Source organism: Aulonocara sp. 'chitande type north' Nkhata Bay, linkage group LG8 (genome assembly GCF_057382095.1).
Source record: "Aulonocara sp. 'chitande type north' Nkhata Bay isolate Kocher_YH1m ecotype deep benthic linkage group LG8, A_spYH_male_GT1.1, whole genome shotgun sequence".
In the NCBI taxonomy this organism is placed as follows: domain Eukaryota; kingdom Metazoa; phylum Chordata; class Actinopteri; order Cichliformes; family Cichlidae; genus Aulonocara; species Aulonocara sp. 'chitande type north' Nkhata Bay.
This window is the reverse complement of record NC_141351.1, coordinates 11,221,847-11,244,885: the sequence shown is the minus strand read 5'-3', so window position 1 is coordinate 11,244,885 and position 23,039 is coordinate 11,221,847. Positions and strand designations below refer to the sequence as shown.

Below are 23,039 nucleotides of genomic sequence, written 5' to 3'. Positions count from 1 at the left end.
TGTCTGCTGTGAAGGATATCTTCGTGACCTCATCTGGTGTCTGCTCCTAGCTCTGTAAAAGACGGAAAAACCAAACACTTCTCTGCCTAGCCTAGATAATCTAATGTTATTATCCACTGTTCTTCTAGTGATTCAAAATTGGTTTAGAATATCATATCCGGGACCCTCTGACCTGGAAAATTAGTCTAATTATTATCTGTGTGTAAGCGTGTTTGCAGTTACCCCTCTGCAATTTAAGTCATTTCCTACAATATATCAGTCCGGACAGTCACGCCGAACGAAGCTTATGACCGTCAGAAGACTGAGTGACAAATCTCATGAGCACATTTGCAATGTGTGTATGAAAATGATTATAATCACGTATTGTAGTAAAAGAAATCAAAAAGAAATCAAACATTTTCAATCCTAACATTTTCCCTCCTTTCACAAAAAGCATGTGTTTCATTCAACCTGCTGTCCCACAGTTTCCCCTCCAGTGTGATACTAAGCTTCTCATGAACACAGGCATTTTATCTTCTAAACGCGATTCAGTTTATTTAATCATTAACAGTTTATATTGATTTACATTTTTTCGCTTAGAAAAAAATACTTGAACAAATGGATCAAAATTAAACACCACCACAGCAGCGTGTCTTATAAAACAGACAGTGCTGTCAATACTGTAGCTCCTCCCATGAAAACGTTACCTGCCTTACCTTTCACCAGTCATCCTATGACTGTTGTATTTTGGATTAAACAACTCCTGTGACACAGAGCAGAAGTAATTCCTCACCTACTGTATCAGTCAAATTAAAAAAACAAACAGACTGGGGTTTTTTCATGGAAGCAACACAATGGATTGGATAATTTGTGTTACACTATTTTCATCTGGTAAGACAAGTTTGTGCCTTCTGATTTTGTCTTTAGTTCTTTAATTATGAATGAGTACAACCTGTGGAAAAATGACTGTAAGTATACACAGCCACATTTTTCTATTTATAAAATATTTCTTTTAGTATTAAAAACCCACAAATAAATTGACGGTAAAATATAAAGTGAAACCATATGACCTTGACATATTTTTGTGATGGCCCTTTCCTTATTTGCACTTTATCCTCTGTGAATTAAACTACCTGCTGAAATGTGTCATGAGTTCAGTCAACTTCTGACTCTAAAAATAAATTTATAACTAAAATGTTTTGATGTTGTCTGTCGTAGAAATGCAGTGTGAAAATTTCACGAAGTAATACATTCTTAATTATTAACCCCACAAAACCTGTAGAACTGGATTTATGAACCCGGCTCAATTCAGTACTTGTTCTCTTATTTGACAGTTTAGAACACATTCTCATGTAAAAGAATTATATGGTTTTGACAGTTTGGTTGGTTTGGTGACCATTATCCATTTTGATGTATAGACTTGCACTTTAACTGCCACTGCACTTTAATTTGTAAAGTTTTTCTTTTAATTAAAAAACAACTACTTTGAGATTTATCCCATTGTCTTTTTTGCACTACTCAGAAGAGGCTGTCCTCCTGCTGACAAAAAAGTAACTATGTAACTTTTACTCTGAGTACATTTTAAATGAGCTACTTTTTAATTTTACTTGAGTAAATTTTTAGACAGGTAATTTCACTTGTACTTGAGTAAAATTTCAACAAAGTAATAGTACTTTTACTTGAGTAAAATATTTTAGTACTCTTTCCACCTCTGCTTAACTGCTGTAGATGTGCAAAGTGCCAATAACAATGTGAATGCCGTTGTTCAATAAATTGTAAAATGTGTAATATTTATAAAAGATAAAGTTTTTGCTTCATCATTATCATTCATTATATGTAGTATGTGAATAAAATTCATTTCATTTTTCATACATAACTAATCATCCAGTGTAGAAAAACAACATATTGTTGAATCCATAACTAGTTATATATTCTCTCTCTTTTTGTGATTAAAAGCTTAGGACTCTAAACATTACAAGTTTATCTTTCAGAACCATCAACACAACATTACGGATTTATATTGTTAATTAACAGAGCAGGGGTCTCCAACCTTTTTTGTTCTGTGAGTTACTTTTACACAAAAAAGCATTAGAGAGCTACTCATACTTAGCTAAATTTATTTATATAGCCAATTTCTAAAAGCAAGTGAATGCTCATTTTCTCTATCTATCTATCTATCTATCTATCTATCTATCTATCTATCTATCTATCTATCTATCTATCTATCTATCTATCTATCTATCTATCTATCTATCTATCTATCTATCTATCTATCTATCTATCTATCTATCTATCTATCTATCTAAAAACATGTTAACCAAGAGCACATATTGTGTGTAAGAACTGCCATTCACAAATATCTGAATGTTGTACTCATTGTACTTCAAAATGGTGGAAATGAACATGAACATATGGAGAACATGCACAAAAAATAAACAGCATAGTTATGCTGTACTGTACTCCTGAGCAACACTTCAGAAAATGTGTAAAACTCAAATAATCAAATAAATTTCAACAGCATGTGATCCAAAATATTTGGAGGACTTGAACTTCTCTAAATCCACAATTTATCAAAACAAATTAACAACAAACAGTGCAGATTTCTGAGCTCATAAATCCACCATCTTTTATTAATGCTAATGAGCTGCACAGTTTCTGTCAGTGGCACTGCATAGATTCAACCTGAGAGCTTTATGCAGAAATGTTTCCACTGAGGTTCACGTCAATGAAGGCATTTAAATGTTTATCTGTTTCAGTACTTTAGGAAAGTCTGGGTTCGCTTTGCAATGTTCAATAAATCCCAAGTTGATTTTTTTCTTTTTTTCCAAAGAGTACCACTTCACTGCATTGTAAATGTCAACTCCCTTGGTGGTGGTTTTCAGTGACAGTAACGTCAAAACCTCAGTCCACAGACTCATCCCACTCAACTGAATACAAGGAGCACCTGTTCATGTCCAAATCCAGCTGTCTCTCCACATCTGCTGACAGTGCTTATACCCTCTGTGCTAAAGTGTTGGAGGAAATGGCAGCAAATAAAAGGCAAGGTTTTATTGCTTTTGAATCCCAAATGGAGACAAAGCAAAAAAAACAAACAAACCAGGAGTAAAGCAAGTGAATGAGACAAGGGGAAACCAAGATAAATACTAGAAGTGATGAAAGAGGAAATATTTGGGGAATTCAGCTGTAACTAATACTACAAAATTAGACAAGGGAAGTGAAAGTAAATACAATGAACAAGAGACAAAGACTACCAAACAAACCCCAACTAGAATTAACTAAATGCAGCAACAAATACTCTAAGGCAAGGCGCATAAATGAATTATTTTTAGATGGAGTTTGTTTAGATCAGGGGTGCCCAATCCCGGTCCTCGAGAGCTACCATCCTGCAGCTTTTAGATGCATCCTTGTTCCCACACACCCAAATCAAATGAATGGCTTGTTATCAGGCCTTTGCCAAACATGATGGCATGCTGAAGAGGTAATCAAACCATTTGATTCAGCTGTGTTGGAGTAGGGATGCATCTAAAAGCTGCAGGATAGTAGCTCTTGAGGACTGGGATTGGGCAGCCCTGGTTTAGATCTTAAACTAGAAGATAATGTGAAACAGCAATCCCCATTTTTTAATTTAAAGTAGATCCATCTGAAAACAAAAGTCAGTAACTGAGTAAAGCCAATGTCTCAGCAAAATATGTGGCTTCAAGTCTGCGAACAGAAATTAAAGTTTTATTTTTCTATTTTATTTGTGAATCCAGTTATTTCATATGATTGTATAAAATAATGCAATAACCAATCTTTTTACAAGAGCTTTGTAAATATCAACACTTCACTGAGTTCTTTTGATTCCTCAGAGGCATCCGATGGAAGACAAAACACTGCTCAGTAGACCATTTAATACTTTATTACTTCTAGAAGGGAGATGCGTCCTGCATTACACGTTGCCATATATGGGATGATTGCTGTGCTTGGGCAACTGTCATAACATAAAAATCACAAATCACAGACCATTACTAAAGCTAATTCTCAGATCTCCCATTACTTTCAGCTACCTTCCGGGACGGGCGATTCTCTGCACTCTTTTCCTCTTCTTTCTTCAACGTTAGGGGTTAGACTACCCTTCGGTTCATTGCATAGATCAGGGGATTTATTTTGCCCCTTGGCCGGGATCCATGTTTCTTTTGGGGTCACAGCAGTGTCCCCCTTTCTTGGTCAGACCCTCCTTGGTCTGCCTCTGGATTTCCGCCAACCACTTCGTGGTTATTGCTGTGGTTCTGGGATCCTCTCGAGGTGACTAGCAGGAGCCCAAACGGCATGACCCTTGACCCCAATTGCTGTCTTGGCAGTCTTGGTGTCTGCTGCGAAGGATATCTTCGTGACCTCATCTGGTGTCTGCTCCTAGCTCTGTAAAAGACGGAAAAACCAAACACTTCTCTGCCTAGCCTAGATAATCTAATGTTATTATCCACTGTTCTTCTAGTGATTCAAAGTTGGTTTAGAATATCATATCCGGGACCCTCTGACCTGGAAAATTAGTCTAATTATTATCTGTGTGTAAGCGTGTTTGCAGTTACCCCTCTGCAATTTAAGTCATTTCCTACAATATATCAGTCCGGACAGTCACGCCGAACGAAGCTTATGACCGTCAGAAGACTGAGTGACAAATCTCATGAGCACATTTGCAATGTGTGTATGAAAATGATTATAATCACGTATTGTAGTAAAAGAAATCAAAAAGAAATCAAACATTTTCAATCCTAACATTTTCCCTCCTTTCACAAAAAGCATGTGTTTCATTCAACCTGCTGTCCCACAGTTTCCCCTCCAGTGTGATACTAAGCTTCTCATGAACACAGGCATTTTATCTTCTAAACGCGATTCAGTTTATTTAATCATTAACAGTTTATATTGATTTACATTTTTTCGCTTAGAAAAAAAATACTTGAACAAATGGATCAAAATTAAACACCACCACAGCAGCGTGTCTTATAAAACAGACAGTGCTGTCAATACTGTAGCTCCTCCCATGAAAACGTTACCTGCCTTACCTTTCATCAGTCATCCTATGACTGTTGTATTTTGGATTAAACAACTCCTGTGACACAGAGCAGAAGTAATTCCTCACCTACTGTATCAGTCAAATTAAAAAAACAAACAGACTGGGGTTTTTTCATGGAAGCAACACAATGGATTGGATAATTTGTGTTACACTATTTTCATCTGGTAAGACAAGTTTGTGCCTTCTGATTTTGTCTTTAGTTCTTTAATTATGAATGAGTACAACCTGTGGAAAAATGACTGTAAGTATACACAGCCACATTTTTCTATTTATAAAATATTTCTTTTAGTATTAAAAACCCACAAATAAATTGACGGTAAAATATAAAGTGAAACCATATGACCTTGACATATTTTTGTGATGGCCCTTTCCTTATTTGCAATTTATCCTCTGTGAATTAAACTACCTGCTGAAATGTGTCATGAGTTCAGTCAACTTCTGACTCTAAAAATAAATTTATAACTAAAATGTTTTGATGTTGTCTGTCGTAGAAATGCAGTGTGAAAATTTCACGAAGTAATACATTCTTAATTATTAACCCCACAAAACCTGTAGAACTGGATTTATGAACCCAAATGATTTAGTAGTTTATGCAGTCATTATATATTCCTCCTTGTTTTATGCAGGGCGACACAAAACTGTAAACTTTTTACGACCACGACACACCATATTCTTCCTTCCAACTTATTCTCTCCATGTACTGAAAATCTTTAATTACAAAAGATTACAGTAATCTAAAGAGACAGTGGTGATAAGAGGAACTTGAGAGGGTGTCAGTATTATAAAATATCTATGTCTAAATACATTTGGTTTTTGCAAAACTATCAAATTAAGATTTCATTATTGAACAGAAAAATATATTGATTGTTCATAGCATGACCCAAAAAAAGGAAATGTGATAAATGTAAGTTGTTTCATAAAAATAATTGGCACAAAAATTCAGGTCTAGCCTTATATAGAACAAGGGCTATGTAGTATTGCAACAATATTAGAGTTTCACTTTATGGCAACCATATAACAATACAATTTCCGTGCCTCTATACTGTTTTTATTATCTAAAGTGCACGCTACTGATTTAGATTTTCTTCTTTGGGGATGTACATTTGTGACATCAAACTTACTTCCCTCAGAGACTTCATTTCCTTTACTTGCATGTGGGTGTGGTAGGTATTGATGAGTCTGACTGTTAGGGAGGACTGGAGAATGTGCACGCAAGCAGCATTCTCCATTCTGTTATTTTTTAGCACTGTAAGTAAGCACATGCATACAAAAAGGTTGTCTATTTTTATACTGTGGAATATCCTGAAACTAATTGTAGAGTTAAGCATTGATTTTCATCCTTTAAAGCTTTAAATGTCTGTATTTTTTAAATGGAGGAAGATATAAGAAGAAAAGATAGAATCTGGTTTAAATTTTAATCTTCAATATGTTTTTTAGCTTTGTAAAATATCTGGCTTTAGAGCACTGTAGTGGTAATGACAAATTCACTGTAGCGCAGGGGTGTCAAACATAAGGCCAGAGGGCTAAAATATGCCTGGCAAAGACTCCAATAAGACCCACTGGATGGCTTTGGATCAAGTGAAAAAGGGCATAAATTTAATAAGACTTTAAAATATATTTTCATAGGTTTTACAGCATTTCCTCCTGATAAAGATAGAGAATTGTACCACACCAAAGTAAATAAGTAATAGATGAACAATGAAATGACAGAAAAGTTCCTGTTTTTTCAGTATCTTCTCTAAATCTCTATTTTTTTTATTACAATGGGTCCAGTGAAAGAAAACAAAGAAAGGATTATTTATGTGAATTAATAAAAGGTTCTCTTGTATAATTACAGGACAGTCTGCAATGATCTAATATAACTTTGTTGTTTTACACATTGATTATCTAAAATTTAAGCCCAAAGGGTCATGCTGACAAGATGTTCTTCATTAACTCCAGCAAAATTTCTTTATCATATATACAAACTGAGACATACTCTTTAAATTGCACTCTTTATTCTTATATTTAGCTATCTCAGGGAGTGTGTAGTTGTACTATGAGCTGTATGTGGTCCTAGTGTGAAGTGACTTTGACATCTCTGCTATAGTGGTAGTCTAGACATAGTATGAAAATAAAACAGACTGTGTATAATTTCCTAAATGTGATTACATTGAGAAAGGCTATAATTACATTATTAGATGACCTTAAGTAAGATTATTGATGTCATTCTTTCTTTTTCTTTTTTTCTTCTGCTTTTTAAAAAAAAAACATTTCTCAGTGTTAAATGCTGCACTTTGTTTCAATATTGATCCCGTGGCTTGGAAGACCCTGAGTAACTCTGCTGCTGGTTTTGGCTACCAGGTGATTCAAAGACAATCAGAGTAAGTCAGGACATGCATTTTTATGTTGGATGTGGGTCTGCACCTACGTGGTTAAGATTATTTTACAGATTTCGCATTTTTTGAACTGGCCTCTCTGTTATGCCTTACAGTAATAATTAAACAATACTTCTTAACAGAAAACATACAGTGTATTTAATAATAATAATAATACATTTTATTTCAAAAGTGCCTTTCAGAACACTCAAGGACACTGTGAAGAGCAAAGTAGTAAAAGCAGGGAATATACACAATAATGAGAAACATAATAGAACGAACAGATTAAAAGTTAGCAGGGTGGAAAGGTTATGTGGAATAAGCTATTTTGAACAGGTGAGTTTTGAGTCTAGACTTAAAAAGAGAAAATGAGATGATATTTCTCATATCAGGAAGTAGGGAATTCCAAAGTTAAGGAGCATAGCAACTGAAGGGCCTGCCCTCCATAGTGACAAGAGAGTGGGAATATGTCAGTGAAGGTTCTCAGTCATCCAGGTCATCGTAGTCTAAGGAGCTTGGAAAGAAAAGCGTCTAGACTTCTTTAAGTTGCTTGAAGACGTTTCACCTCTCATCCGAGAAGCTTCTGCCGGTCTTGGGTCAAATGGTGGAGAGTCCTGAATTTTAAGCCCTGTGGGAGTATCCCCCGAGAGGGACAATGGACCACCTAATGATCCTCTACCTAATCACATGAACCAAGGTGTGAAAATGGGTGTAGGTCACAATCAGCCAAGATTTCAGGTGAGCTCATTGTGAAACCTAGCCCCACCCTATCATGTGATTTCCTGAGGTCAGATGGCCCAGGATGTGAGTGGGCATTCTCTGTCCAAAATGTGTAAAATGGCATCCTCAAAAGAGTGACCTTTGTCCTTTAAATGCAGATGGGCTGCTGAGTTTTGTCCCGTGGAGGTGGCTCTCCTATGTTGTGCCATGCGTTTATGAAGTGGCTGTGTGTTCTCTCCAATGTAGAGGTCTGAGCATTCCTCATTACACTGTACAGAATACACTACATTGTTGAGTTTGTGTTTAGGAGTTTTGTCTTGGGGATGAACCAGTTTCTGTGTGTTGCTGGGTCTGAAGTAAATTGCGATGTCGTGCTTGGAGAAAACTCTCCTGAGTTTTTCTGATACACCGGGTATATAGGGAATGACAATGTTGTTGCGTCTGTCTTTCTTATTCTCCCTCGCTGGTGTCTGATCTTCTTTTCTGTGCATCTTTGCTGACTTGATGAAAGCCCAAACAGGATAACCGCATGTTTTAAGAGCTTCCTTTACATGTGTGCGTTCCTTCTTTTTCCCTTCAGGCTTAGAGGGAACATGTTCTGCCCGGTGGTGTAGGGTCCTAAATACTCCAAGGTTGTGTTCTAGAGGGTGGTGGGAGTCAAAGAGGAGGTACTGGTCCGTGTGTGTGGGCTTCTGGTAAACTTCGATGTTGAGGTTTCCATTCTCTTCAATGTGCACGGCACAGTCCAGGAAATGCAAACAGTTGTCCTTTGTGTCTTCCCTGGTGAACTTGATCTATTTATCCACAGCGTTGATGTGAGCAGTGAAGGATTCCACTACTTGTGTTTTGATTTTGACCCAGGTGTCGTCTACATATCTGTACCAGTGGCTGGGTAATCTCCTTTTTAAAAGATCCAAGAGCCTTTCTTTCCAATTCCTCCATGTAAAGGTTGGCTACAGTGGGTGACACCGGGGAGCCCATGGCACAGCCATGTTTTTGTCTGTAGAAACCCTCATTGTATTTGAAATATGTAGTGGTAAGGCAGACACTGGGAAGGAACAGAGAGAGAGAGAGAAGAGGATCTGAGGCACCGAGATGGAATGGTGATCTGAACCAAATCAGAGAGATTTGGAGGGGAGAGAAGATGAATAGTCTTGAATGTATACAGAAGTATTTTAAAATTGATGCGATGTTTGACCAGAAGCCAATGAAGCTGCTTCAGGACAGGGGTGATGTGGTGAATAGAGGGAATCCTAGTGTTAATACGGGCAGCAGAGTTCTGGACACGTTGAAGCTTATTGATGGATTTTTGAGCCAGGAATGAAGAGTAAACAGGAGTCAGCTGCCATAAGCAGATCGTTGATTATTTTTATAATGGCTGTTTCTCTGCTATTGCAAGGACAAAAAACCAGACTGGAACTGTTCATAGAGATTATTGTTATTTACCTACAATTCTCTGTCTGGACTTACTTCATTGACTGGATTTATTTCTTTAGTGTGCTCGTCAGTGCCCCAGTAGAACAATATTCACAAAATCGAAGGGGGAAAATTTATAGCTGCACCGCCTCTCCGCGAAACTGCCAAAATATCCCGTTTGAAGGTAAGTAATCATTCATTATTGAATGTATTGACAAGATGTGATGGAACTCTAACGGCATGTGTTTTATCGTGAGCTGCACAGAAACATGTGTAAATCAAATTATAATTAGATTTTTCAAAGTAAATATCTTAGTTTGTAACACTGAGCCTTTAAAACTAGAAATATCTTGCTAAAATAAGCAAAGAAAAAGTCAATGGCATTAGTAATGTTAATGTTAAGATAATTCTTTAAGTGAAACTAAATTATATGATATTAAAGCGGCCTGGTTTACATCCTGGTTTGCAGTTGAGAGAAGTTCCAATGGGAAGTATTTCAGTCATGCTGCTTTGGAGTCATTGATTTAAGTCTTATTTTCTTCCTTTCAGTTGCCTTTTATGAGTATTTAAAAAAATATTGCTTGTTTTTAATACAGCACCAGATTTTGCAGTCAACATGTCGCTTGGTCTGACAATGAAAAGTGATCCCACAACACAAAACACTGTGGTGAGTTGGTGAACTGCAGACATTACCAGTACATTGTCAAAATCTCTTGTTATTGTCACGTCCACTGTGGCAGACATGTGGAGGTGGAGAATTAGGACCCAAGAGTGATACAGGGTGATACAAATAGATACGGCGAAGGTGAGCATGGAAGCTAAGCAAAACCTAAACTGGGAAAACTAACTGAAACAAACCAGAAACAGAGGTGTAGGGAGACTCAGGGAAATACACAGATGAGCCAGCAACGCGCACACAAGAAAACACAGGGTTTAAATACACACAGGGCAATCAGGGAATGGGAGACACGGCTGGGATTAATTGGACATAACGAGACAAGGGGAAGCGAAACTAGAAACACTGACAAGAGACACAGACCTTCAAAATAAAACAGGAAACACACTGACTGAACTCTACACATGCAAACTTAACACAGACTGGGGAGACAGAACATAGGAACGTGAAACATGGAACAGGAGAGCACAAAGGACACAAAACACTAGGGATAATCATAAAAAACAACCCAAAATAAACAAAACCACAGAATAATAATAATAAACTTAAACATAAACATGGAGTCCACAGATTCTGGACCATGACAGTTATAATTAGAAAATGCATGAAGCCCATTCCATGACAACTTAGGCTACGTTCACACTGCAGGTCTTAATGCTCAATTCCGATTTTTTTGTCTGCTTGTTCACACTACAAATAAAATGCAACAGCAAACGCTCTCTAGTGTGAACCCTCAAAGCGGCGCACATGCGCAAAAGAAAACGTCACACACAACGTGCTCTGTTTAGACCCAGAGCAAACGATATTGTTTGACTGATGGCCCTTAACCCTCTCAGGCTCAAATTAAGTTTTTTGTTGCTAATGCACAACCAAGTCCTGCAGTGGTATTTCTGAGTAAAAAAAGTCATAAAATATGTATGTGGGGTAATCAGGTTGTTAGTTTTTAACTGTTGTAAATCGGCAACGCCTGCCTCGAGAGGGTTAATATAAAGACTTCGGACTTTACGTTTCCCAATTTTTGCTTTAAGTTATTTTGTTATTTACATAATGTAAATGTAAATATGTAAATAACCTAATAATTATCCTTATTGCTGTTTGCTTCAAAGGATAGTTGCAGATTTCTGTCAGAATCTGCAGATTATACAGTTATAAATAACATGTTCACGTTTCTCCAACGTTGTCTTCCCAACACTGACACAGGTTTCACTGCTGGATGGCCAGGAAGTGTTTGCGATGTCTTCTCCGGAGCTGATAATTGGCGTCTGTCTTGTGTCAGTGACGTAAAAGATGGATTTAATGCGACTTGACCGTTCAAACAAGAGTTGCTTTCTAAAACATTGGATATTTATCAGATTCAGTACCACATATGAAAGTGACCCAGATCGGATTTGAAAATATTGGATTTGTGCCGTTCACACTGTCATACCATGATCGGATATGGGTCGCATAGGGTCAATGCGCTTTCGCCTGCAGTGTGAACATAGCCTTAGTGTGCCTTCCACCAACACCCCATGAAATCAGCTGATGTTTTGGGTACAATACGTTTAGCATATTTAATGAAGCCATTCAAAATTTTACCTTGTTTACTGAAAAACACTTAGAAACACTTAAGACATAGGACAGGTGTATAGGACTGGGTCTGCTTATTTTAGTTCACTTGTTTAACATATTCAAGCTCTGTGAAAAACTAAATGTATTTTTTCAGTCCTGAAATGTTAATGCGGATATATCACATACATAAACAAGAAGTTTGGAAGACTGAAAAATGTTGAAAAAGGTTATTTAAAAACATGTAAGAATTATAAATTGCTTAAATTTTGAACCAACCCCAATACTTTAAGGACTTCTAGCTTGGAAATGTTTCATGGTAGAATTTAGTGTGGCTTCTTTAAATATGTTAAAGTTGTAAAAAAAAGAAAATTTCAGATTAATTTCAGGTATGTTTGATGTTATATCAAAGTAATCATTGTATGAAGGACAGGGAAGTAATCAGCCTACTGTATTAATGGAAAATTGACACTGTCTCCTCTCAGGTCTGTGGTCCAACCATCCCAAAGGACTGCAAAAGTATCACCATGTACAACGGTGTGTGCTTCCAGATGGACCGTTCTAATATATTTGGACTACCCATACCTTCTTCTCTTCAAGGTAACAGTAAATAAAATTTGTGATGATATACCCATAATGCTTAGAGTCCTGGGGCCTCACTAATTAAAAAAAGAGCTTTTGGATTTTATACTTGAACGTAGAGTTCTAATGACTTATTTTGGTGCTTGTACAATCTCTAAATCTCAGATCAAACTATATTGAGACTTCTGTTTATACATGTCAGCAAAAAATAAGGTTTAGTCAAAACAGAAGTGGAGTAAATAAAAAAAAGGGATTGATGCCAGGTTTTGTGTATGACTTGTATGATTTGGTGGTCTAAGATTACAGATGAGACCAAACCTCAAGATCTAAGCTTGGATGGATAGATGCATCCAAAACTGCCATACCACAAAATAACCAATAGGAAGTTGTCACCTTAAAAACAAAACAAAAAAAACAATAAAATTGTTTTAAGTTGTCAATTTACTCCTATTGGTAAGTAAGTTTTAACCTTAGGCTAAAATCCCACACACTGACACAAACCCCTATCCTAGTTAGGACACAGTCTCTTTTTTAGTGTGCTGATTGTGGCCAGAGGTAGATTCTTTTTACATGAACCTCTAAAATTAGTTTTAGATCAAACTAGTTTAATCTTTTATTCTTAATGTTTTGTCTGTCAAATCAGATTACATTTAGTATTTACTACGTAAATGAACTCAAAGGGCCATTAACGAGAAGTTTATTTCAGCATGTGGTACTGTGTGGTACTGTTAACTTTAACCCTTTGAAATTAAATTCATTTTGAAATTAATCTCTTTGATAGCATGCCCGCTGCAAGTAGACATTGCTTTTCTGTTGGATGGTTCAGGCAGCATATCTACTACAGACTTTCAAACAATGAAGACATTTGTGAAAACGCTAATTCAGTCATTTCTCTCAAATGATGCACAGGTAAGGCCCTGCAGTCCCTCTGTAATTTAAATCATGGCACATAAAATTGTTTTATCTTTATTTCTATTTATTTTCACAAAGCATGACAATTTCTTTTTCTTTTCTTTTTTTGCAGTTTTCTGTTTCCCAGTTCTCCACGTTCCCTCTAATTCATTTTTATTTTAAGAAATTTACCTCATCTGGACCATGGATTGACATAGATGGAATTAGTCAGCTGGGGGGAGCTACTTACACAGCTAAGGCCATCAGACATGTTGTGTCAGTGATGCAATAATATTACTAAAGCACTACAGTGAACTTATTGTCTAGATTTCCTGCCCAGATTATTTTCTTCTGGTGCATCTCACCACACTAAGTACTGTGTGTTTGAAAGCCTGTAAAAAGACAGACTTGGGTTTTGAAGAATTATTTCCCACAGATTTGATGAGATGAGCATAACCAAGGCTAAATTCAAATACTTGCATTAGCTGGATTTGCAAAGTGCAAAAATATCTGCAATACTAAAAGATAATACAAAAATGATGCATATCAAGACAATAATAACACATGCAATTTAGTCATGACCATAAGATGCACTTTGAAAAGTTGTTTTGTGTTAAAAATAGATTTCTTTTTTCACTTGGCAGGAACAATGTTTTCACACCACAGACAGATTCTAGACCAAATGTAAAGAAGGTCTTGATAGTAATTACTGATGGACAATCTCATGATCGTTATGATCTGGGAGGTGCAGCACAGCTAGCAGAGAGTAAAAACATTGTTCGATTTGCTATTGGGGTAAGTACTTCCATTATTATTATTATTATTTTTATTACTCACGATGTGTTTCAGCCAACTATCAGACAAAACTCACAAGATATAACACTATATGCACAACTATAACAGTAGATGATGGAGTACACAGGAGGCAAGAAATTTCACAAATTGACAGTACCACACTCAAATTCAGTGAGCTCTTTAGAGCAACCCATTCTTTCATAAATGTTTGTAAAGAAGGCCTACACTGGTAGTTGTTTGTTTATTTATATCTGTGACAATGGGATGCAAAAAACACCTGAAGGCTAACGTAGTGAAATCAAAGCCCATTTCACTGACCACATAAACTTAAAATAGAATTTCTTAAATTCATGAAAAGGCAGAATTTTTTGATGGGAACCTAAACTGTTCATAATCAAATTTATGTGAAAAATATTTTGCAGAATTACGTAACTGTTATCATGAATGTGGGTCATATTCAGTGAGTGCACAATACCTGTCTATAAACTGGGTGAAAGGCGTAAAGTTATGGACCATAATCTGTACTGAGCAAATCCTGCTGCATAGTATAACAACTCAAACATATATTTTATAACACCAGGTGGGGAGTGCATTTACTAACAGTGCAGCAAAACAAGAACTGGACACCATTGCATCTTCTCCCTCAGTCAAATACGTGTTTCAAGTGCAGAACTTCAACGCACTTGAATTAATAAGACAGAGTCTGCAGGACAAAATCTTCTCCATTGAAGGTACAAAGATAAATGTATTGTAATAGCTTTTTTACAATTAAAATGACATACATGGTATTACTTTTCATTTAGTTTTTAACAATCAATCTCATTTCAATCTCGCTTTTGTAATCAAGAGAAAAAAATAATTTGGAGCTACTACTTAACTTAGAATAATAATAAAAACAAAAAAACTTCTTTTAAAGTGAAATTTGTTGTAGTGTGTCTTTTACCTTCTCATTTATTTTTCTGTTACAGGATCTCAAAGCAGTGGAGAGTCACTGAAAATGGAAATGTCTCAAGAGGGATTCAGTGCAGTTTATGTGCCCGAGGTAATTAAAACCACCTGAAACTCACCAGACAGTCTAGTCATAGAAAGAGAGATTCACACATTTATAATAACCCAAAAGCAAGCAGACAGTTATCTAGTTAAACATACTCCAGGTTTGAAATGAAAAATAAATTGTATATAAATGTATTTCCTGTCTGCACTGTAGGGAATTCAGATGTCTATTGTTGGTGCAAACCAGTGGAAGGGAGGCTACGTGCAATTCACAACAGGAGGCCAGAAGCTGAAAACATATGAGGATGTGTCTTTGGAGCCTGACAGCTATCTTGGTAAGAATATTACAGCTTTAACAATCTAACTCATACACATGTAATCATGTATTACACAGCTCTGCTGTAATTCTTTCACCCAAACACACTAATGTGTTTGCAAAATGAACACATTTTAAAAGAAGGAATAAGGAATCTTCCCCTTTTTGAATACCTAACCTCTAGGTTACTCCATGGCAACTGCTAAAACCCGAAGTGGCTCACTAACAATTGTTGGTGCTCCAAGATACAAACACAGAGGAGTTGTGGTCGCTGTTAACAGACAAAGCTTTGAAAACCAAAAGATCGAGCCCTTTTCATCACAGGTATGAATTTACAGCAAGACAGATCTGAATGGAATTGTAAACTATATATGATTTATTTTCTTAAATAAAAGCTGTTGTTTTTTCCCCCTAAACATGAATCCTTTCATTACGAATTTGTTCCTTACACAGTATCAGACTGGTGCATATTTCGGGGCAGAGGTGTGTGCCATGGACATAAATAATGATGACATCACTGATCTGATCTTCATATCAGCCCCAATGTACATGGAGCCTGATAGAGAGGGAAGAGTTTATGTTTGCAGACTAACTGGTTTGGTAAATCACAATTTTATGTACTGCAATTAAATGAATCAGTTTATTTTTCAACTTTCTTAATAACCATAAAATATTCACTCTCCTCATTTTAGTTTGTGGAGTGTAATTTTGATGATCCATTAGTACTAAGAGGACATTTAGCTGTCAAAGGAAGGTTCGGCTCTTCTCTTGCTGTGCTGCCTGATCTAAACTCAGATGGATTCAGGGATTTGGCAGTTGGAGCACCTTTGGAGAATAATGGTGAAGGCAGCATCTACATATTCCACAGTGAAGGAGGACGAATCAGTCCTACTTACTCGCAGGTGCACAGCATCAAAGAACTCACGAGGATATATTAACACAGTTATCATTTAAGGCCCATATCTATACAATAAAGTTTGATTAATTAAAATATTTCACGTACACAGAGACTTACTGGCTCTGAGGTCCAGTCAGGACTGAAGTTCTTTGGAGTGACAATCAGTCAGTCGTCTTTTGATCAGAGTGGTGATAAACTACCTGACTTAGCGGTGGGTTCAAAGGGCACGGTCGTCTTACTGAGGTAAGTCACAGTCCAGATAGATACTCCAGTCATGTGTTATTATTGTCTGTGGTATGTCTACCAACTTTGTCAATGTCAAATGAATGCGCCAACTGTCAAACGATTAGGTCAATTTGAAGACCTGTGCATTGGTTTTATATAATATAATAATGAATCATAAATCATCATCAATGATAAAGTGATTCATGAAAAGTAATTTTTAACGTTTAATGGAATACATATGCAGGATAAAACAGGCATATATTTTTTTCTCCCAGAAGTCACGTTATATGACTTAAAGTTTATCATGTCAAAAGCCTTTCTGATCATGAGATAAAAAATTTTTTCATTGCGACATGATGGAACCCAGGAAAATGGCAAAACATGACATGCATGCGAAGTTGCAGAAAGCTGCCGTAACAGCAGAGGGAGCGATTTTATTTCAATCCGACGTGAACATTATCACAGGAAAGCGTTTTAGCAGACATTATTAACACATTTACATGTTTATACATATTAGACACCTAGCTTAAACGTTTTTGGCAATTAAGGACCTTGAAATGTTCTTTATATGTTTTGTGTTCACTATTGATTTGTCTTTACATATGTTATCTCCCTGTGCTGGTAATACAACTTTTGCATGCAGAAATGCAACTGCATGCGTGTCCACTTCATGTTTTGCAGAAGCATGAAATAAAAATGGTGGTCTGGTGTCTATTACACATTTTGCCATCATATTGGGTTGCATAATGAGAGGTGCTCTGGTGACTAAAGGTGGAATAAATGTGGTTGGTTGAGACTGAAGTCTCAAAATAAAATGCGTAATTTATAACAGTAGCCTTGTTGTTCTAAAAAATAATTTCCAAGCAGAAATGGAAATGACTACATTACCCAGAAAGCTGCTGTACTAATTGAAAAACCAAATGTTGTTCATATGTGCTTTTCCTTTTTTCCAGATCAAGACCTATTGTAATGGTTGAAGTCGAGGTGTCATTCAGCCCAAACCAAATCCCTACTCAGAATGTAAGCTGCTCAAAACCACTGCAGAACACAGCTACAGTCTGCTTTACCATGAGCAGAGTGTCTACAGTTGATCGAGGTTCTTTATTCTCCTAACTTTTTCAAAATCAAAATGGCACTGCCCATCCATTTTCATTTTTTAGTGTATGTACATTTGTAACATTTTAAACTCTGATTTATTCCAGCTCAAGCTAGAATTAATTATACTTTTACACTCGATGCTACTCGCAAACCTCCAAACAACCGAGCTTACATCAGTGGGAAACAACGAGAGGAGTCTCGATCGGTCATTGTTGACTTAAGTACACCAAACTGTTCAACTGTAAACTTCTTTATTGAGGTAAAACAACATCAGAGAAAAACTAATATAACCAATAATAAGGTTCAATTTGGTGAAAAGCAGATTTTGTTTTCCATTTTGCTTTTAAGAGTCTTCCAACACGGAACCTAAATCTAACACTGCTGTCTTTTTGCAGGCCTGCCCAGACGATGCTCTCAATCAACTTTCCAATGAGCTCAAATTCACATTTGACGGTTTTCCTTCCAACACAAATCTCAGACCAAGCCTTGCTCAGCAGGCTCAAACAACAATAATTTATCCTGTAAATACCTTTAAAAATGTACTAGCTGGACATGAACTGAAGAACACAGCATTAGTTTTGACCTTATTTTTCTGAATTAACTTTTTGTTGCCATAAAATTGACTAACACTACTTCTACCGAAGAATTCTTGGGTGTGAAAAGGACTTTGCTGTTTTCCAAAAGCGTATCAAGAATATTCAATTTGTTCAGATTAACAAAAATGTAAAAGTAAAGTTAGATGACAGAACAAACAGATTATTCGTTGGATTCACTGATGTTTCATTTATTATGTAAATAATGTGTAATATACATACTTTTCACATCATGCTGTGTTCCATAGTTAGGGTTTGAGATCAACTGCGGAACTGACAACAAATGTGTTGATGACCTAAAACTGGACTTCAACTTCACCAGGTTATTATATTATATTATATTATATTATATTATATTATATTATATTATATTATATTATATTATATTATATATTTTGTCGAGAACTTTACAATTCACCAAGAAAGCATCATGGTCCATTATTCTTTACACAGAGACAAATACTCAAGAAGCTGTTTTTTTGACAATTATTAAAGAAACACGAAACAAAAGAGGCATCAATCCACTTGCACAAAATTAATCAACAGCATATCAGCTCACCAGTGGGCAAATGGGCTCCTAGATGAAAAGAGTATCAAAAAATTGCCAATTCACGTATATCTCTTCTCTACACACCTTCACACTAATCTGCAGGTTAAACCGGGGTTGCATAAAAAAACACAGCGCAAATACCCCCACCAAAGGCACCCAGACACCTCCACTTCAGGCCCTCAGGTTCTTAATAAAACAAAATACAAAAGTCATTCATATTTCAAAAAGATACGAAAAACCAGCAAATATGGCCTTTCACATACAACACATACATAAGTGTCATACATTAAAAGGGCTCAAAGATTTGACCAATACACAAAACATAATAAAACAGCATCAGCATTGAAGCACAGCATATATGTTACATACTACATATTTTGAATTCTAACATAGTATGTTAGAATTCAACACAAATACGTGCTATATTTAGCTTATGGAAAGTTCACCAACACAGTGCAATCTGTTTTCCTCTTCCTTTATTCTCGTCCTCTGTCAGATCCTCAGAGGTTAAAGTGGGCATTGATGAGCTTTTGAATGTCACAGTCACAGTGGAGAACAGAGGAGAAAACTCCTACAACAGTCGCGTTATTCTCACGTACCCAGCTGGACTCTCCTACAGGAAGTTCACCATTCAGCAGGTAAGGCATCAGGATCAAGTCTTTATCAGTTCATCACTGATCTGCTGCTCTCCCAGTGCATCCAGAAGTCATTTTATTTACTAATAAAGGGAAGAATTGAGTGCAAATCCTTGGACAGTGAAGATGGTTTATCCCGAGGAAGGACAGACTGTACTATTGACAAGCCAATTTTCAAGAGCAAAACTGAGGTTTGTTTTTTTTGATGCAATTTTCTCTTCTCACTTCTGCACAGTTTAGTAAAAAGATGTGAGGGAATCAAGATTTCTCTCCTTTAATTCAATTAAGGCTTTCTTCATTGTCTCCTATGGGATTGACACCAACAGTCGACTTGCGAGAAAGATCTTTGTCACTGCAAATGCCACCAGGTACTGTTCATTTGGTCATTTAGGTACTCCTTGTTTAATAACCCCACAGATACAGTACAACCATTTCACTTCTCTCTTTCAGTGGAAATCAAGAGAACACTACTACGAGTGAAAGCTACGAAATGAAAGAGATTGCTGTGAAATACAGCATTTCCATGACATTTGAAAAGTACGTGTGTTTGTATTTGTAACAAAGGAAATTATTTGCAAGCCAACATTCTTTTGTCTTACACATTATTTATATAATGTTTAAATGTTTAAATCTTTCTAGCACCCTCAGCTACAGCAATTTTACTTTTGGGATAAATAATTTGCAGAAACCGGTTCGACAATCAGTCACGGTAAAATATAATAAAATATAATAAATATTATTGTGTGAATTAGACCTAACCATTATAATGCTTGACTGCCTTTGTCTTTTCTCCCCATGTTTTAGGTAACAAATTATATCAGAGCGCTTAATTTCACTGTGGTGATCAAGGTTCCAGTGAAGCTTGATGAAAAAGAGATTTGGGTGAATTTGAGCAGCCTACAGGTAATAGAAAAGATACAAAAATGGGTCACAATTAGCTGTGTGATGGGTGAATTTGCTAAAATTAGGATCAATCACCCTGAAATTAATGTAAGTGTATTTCAGATTGCAGACTGTCAGAGAGGAAATGATGAAGCACCAAATGTCACAGATTCTGTTCCAAAGATACAAAAGAATAAAGTGGTGGTAAGTATGCCTCTGCACTTTTGCTACCTGTTAAAACTGAACCATGGTGCAGATTCAAAACATAACCTTGTACTGAATCACAGATTTGTTTCATTCAATTTTTTTTTAAATCACCTGCAGGACTGCTCTGTAGCCATGTGCAGAGTGTTCAAGTGCAACACCTTCATGGGAAGACTGCAGAGTAGGACATACGAAATCTCTGCCAACCTCAGTTCAGGATGGATAGAGCAGGTAATTAAAGGGTAGTTTTTTTTATAAATGATTTATACATATTTGGATTATAGGTGGTCTTATGTACTTGAATATGATAACAATTTCTCCCTTAAATTGAACAATATTTTTAATTCAGCCTCATCCTAGTCTATTTTTTTTTTCCATAGATTGGACTTCAATCTGCTAAATTCCTCTTGACCAGTACAGCCACTGTGGAGTATGACAAAGAACAATACATCTACTTTTCAACAGGGTCTTACAACAATCCTCCTGTTCGCAAGGTGACTTAGCATTACTTTCTCTTGTTTGAGATGTACAAGAGCTTAAATGTCATCCACATTGTGTCTCGTCATCTCTCAGATTGTAGCAGAGGTAGAAGTTTACCCTAAGCCAGATTTCACTAAAGCGATCATTGGAGGATGCTTGGGAGGGTTGGCTATTCTGGCTTTACTCACTGCTGGCCTGTATAAGGTGAAAGACTCTTCTTACACTTTTTCAATTCATTACATAGCTTTAAGATTTTTAGAGATCATGACCAGTTAAACAAAGGTTAAAGGTTTTTATAGTCACTCATATAGTTATTTTCATTCATTTTGTTTGCAACTGCAATACACAATATCTGCCTTTTAATGTTTTTTCCTTGCACTTCTAGGCTGGGTTTTTCAAGAGCAAATACAAACAGATGATGAACGACAGTACAGAAGATGGTCCAGGGAATGATGCAAGTGCACTCACAGCAGAATAAGAAAATCATATTTGTAGTTGTACATTTACTCTATATGAAAAATTTAAGGCCCAGTGTGTGTAGCAATGTCCATACTACCACATTTGATTGAGTCAACAAAAGATAGCTTGCTGTGTTTGAAATTACTCCTTTGCTTGCTCATTTACTATTATCTAATATAGAGGCTCCTAGCTGTGTCCTTCCACTACCTTCAGAAGCAGAAAACTGCTGAAATTAAATCATCCGAGCAGAAAAATACAACTGTCAATCAATGCCTTAAACTTTAGACACCCGAGGACAAAGGAGACACAAAGTCTGCATTCTCAAATGAATTAGATGAGATTAAATTTAGTCTGTGAAAGTCCTGTGATGGATTATGGTTGGAAGTGTCTTTTCAGGGTGACTTTTTCTTTGGTGAAGAATTTTACTCTCTAATCTGATCAACAATAAAATATGTGTTGTCAGCTTTGTGATGTGAATTTTTAACTAATCATCAGTGTCTATCCTGTGCAGCATGTAAACGCAACTATGCTTCCTTTTTTCATTCTTATTTGACTTATTATCTCACTTTTAATAAGAAGATAACATCAGCATATTCTTGCATAATTTATGTATTGGCAAAAGGACCATCATTTTACAAAACAATGCTATAGATGTCATGTTTCCGCTGTGTGGCAGGCAGGGATTGGACCCAAGCGCAAACTCACGGGGACACGGGGGATAAATTCAACGGAACAAAAAAAACAAAAAAATCACTGGCGTACAGTTCACCAATAACTCAGGGGGCCGACCATGCGGGCAGCAATGGGGAAACAGTTCTGGGGCCGACCGTGCAGGCGGCAATGGGGAAACAGTTCTCGGGGCTGACCTCGACGGCGATAACGTCCAGCTGGTGGCCCGGAAAGTGGCCGGCGATTCCGAGGTGCAGAATGTGGCTTGGGCGGCGGCGTGGCAGCTGCAGGACCAGGCGAGGCTGATACAGAAGCTGAGGCTGGTGCAGAAGCTGAAGCTGGACCAGGCGACGCTGAAGCTGGACCAGGCGACGGCGAAGCTGAAGCTGAACCAGGCGACGGCGTAGGTGCTGCAGGCCACGGCGTGGCAGCCCCAGGTGGTGGCTGGACGGGCTCCTCGGGCCCCCCAGCTGACGTGGCATGAGGCTGGACGGGCTCCTCGGGCCCCCCAGCTGACGTGGCATGACCAGTAGGGACAGAGACCAATGGCTGAACAGAAGGCAGGTGGTGGAACAAATGACTAAGCTGAACACTGGGGAGATGGCTGAGCTGCACAGTGGGCTAAGGGGTGAGCTAACAGTAACACAGGAAATTGAACTATGGACTGGGCTGCTAACAGAGCTAATGGCTGTATCCCAATTCAGGGTCTGCAGCCTTAAAGGCCCCATTTTAAGGCCGATTACGTCACAGCGACGCGACGAAGGCTGTCCCAATTCGAAGGCTGCTCGAAATGCGGCCCTCAAATGCGTCCTTCATTTCCCTGAATTTTAAGGATGTGGCGGTGTAGACTTCGTGGCCCAACATATCCCAGAATGCATAGCGCGGCGGTTTGTGTGGATAATTTTGCCAAAAAAAACGGCAGATGAGGGGCGCCCGAAGAGTAAACTTTAAGTAAGTACTGAATATTATGTCACTTATGTGCAAATGTTTAATAACGAAGAACATTAAAACATTACTGTT

The 23,039-nt window shown here is 37.2% G+C and overlaps 1 protein-coding gene and 1 pseudogene across 2 annotated transcripts; one reads left to right on the top strand and one right to left on the bottom strand.

The window, feature by feature from the left end:
- The first annotated feature begins 5,062 nt into the window (after positions 1–5,062).
- LOC147323255 (integrin alpha-M-like) lies at positions 5,063–21,803 on the top strand. 2 transcript variants are annotated; one of them, XM_086303512.1, is made up of 30 exons: positions 5,063–5,196; positions 7,293–7,395; positions 9,606–9,709; positions 10,122–10,192; positions 12,235–12,349; positions 13,113–13,240; positions 13,356–13,498; positions 13,867–14,017; positions 14,598–14,748; positions 14,986–15,059; positions 15,225–15,345; positions 15,511–15,650; positions 15,780–15,926; positions 16,019–16,228; positions 16,334–16,467; positions 17,403–17,545; positions 17,652–17,806; positions 17,943–18,068; positions 18,389–18,462; positions 19,187–19,328; positions 19,418–19,516; positions 19,614–19,693; positions 19,776–19,862; positions 19,965–20,034; positions 20,130–20,228; positions 20,331–20,411; positions 20,532–20,642; positions 20,792–20,905; positions 20,985–21,095; positions 21,277–21,803. In XM_086303512.1, the coding sequence occupies exons 1-30, from the start codon at positions 5,160–5,162 to the stop codon at positions 21,367–21,369; spliced, it is 3,414 nt and encodes a 1,137-aa protein (XP_086159638.1). In that variant the 5' UTR covers positions 5,063–5,159; the 3' UTR covers positions 21,370–21,803. The 2 variants fall into 2 exon arrangements, with proteins under 2 accessions (XP_086159638.1, XP_086159637.1); XM_086303511.1 differs by lacking the exons at positions 5,063–5,196; positions 7,293–7,395 and having other exon boundaries at positions 9,241–9,709.
- LOC147323256 (uncharacterized) lies at positions 8,069–9,090 on the bottom strand (annotated as a pseudogene).
- Positions 21,804–23,039: the final 1,236 nt, after the last annotated feature.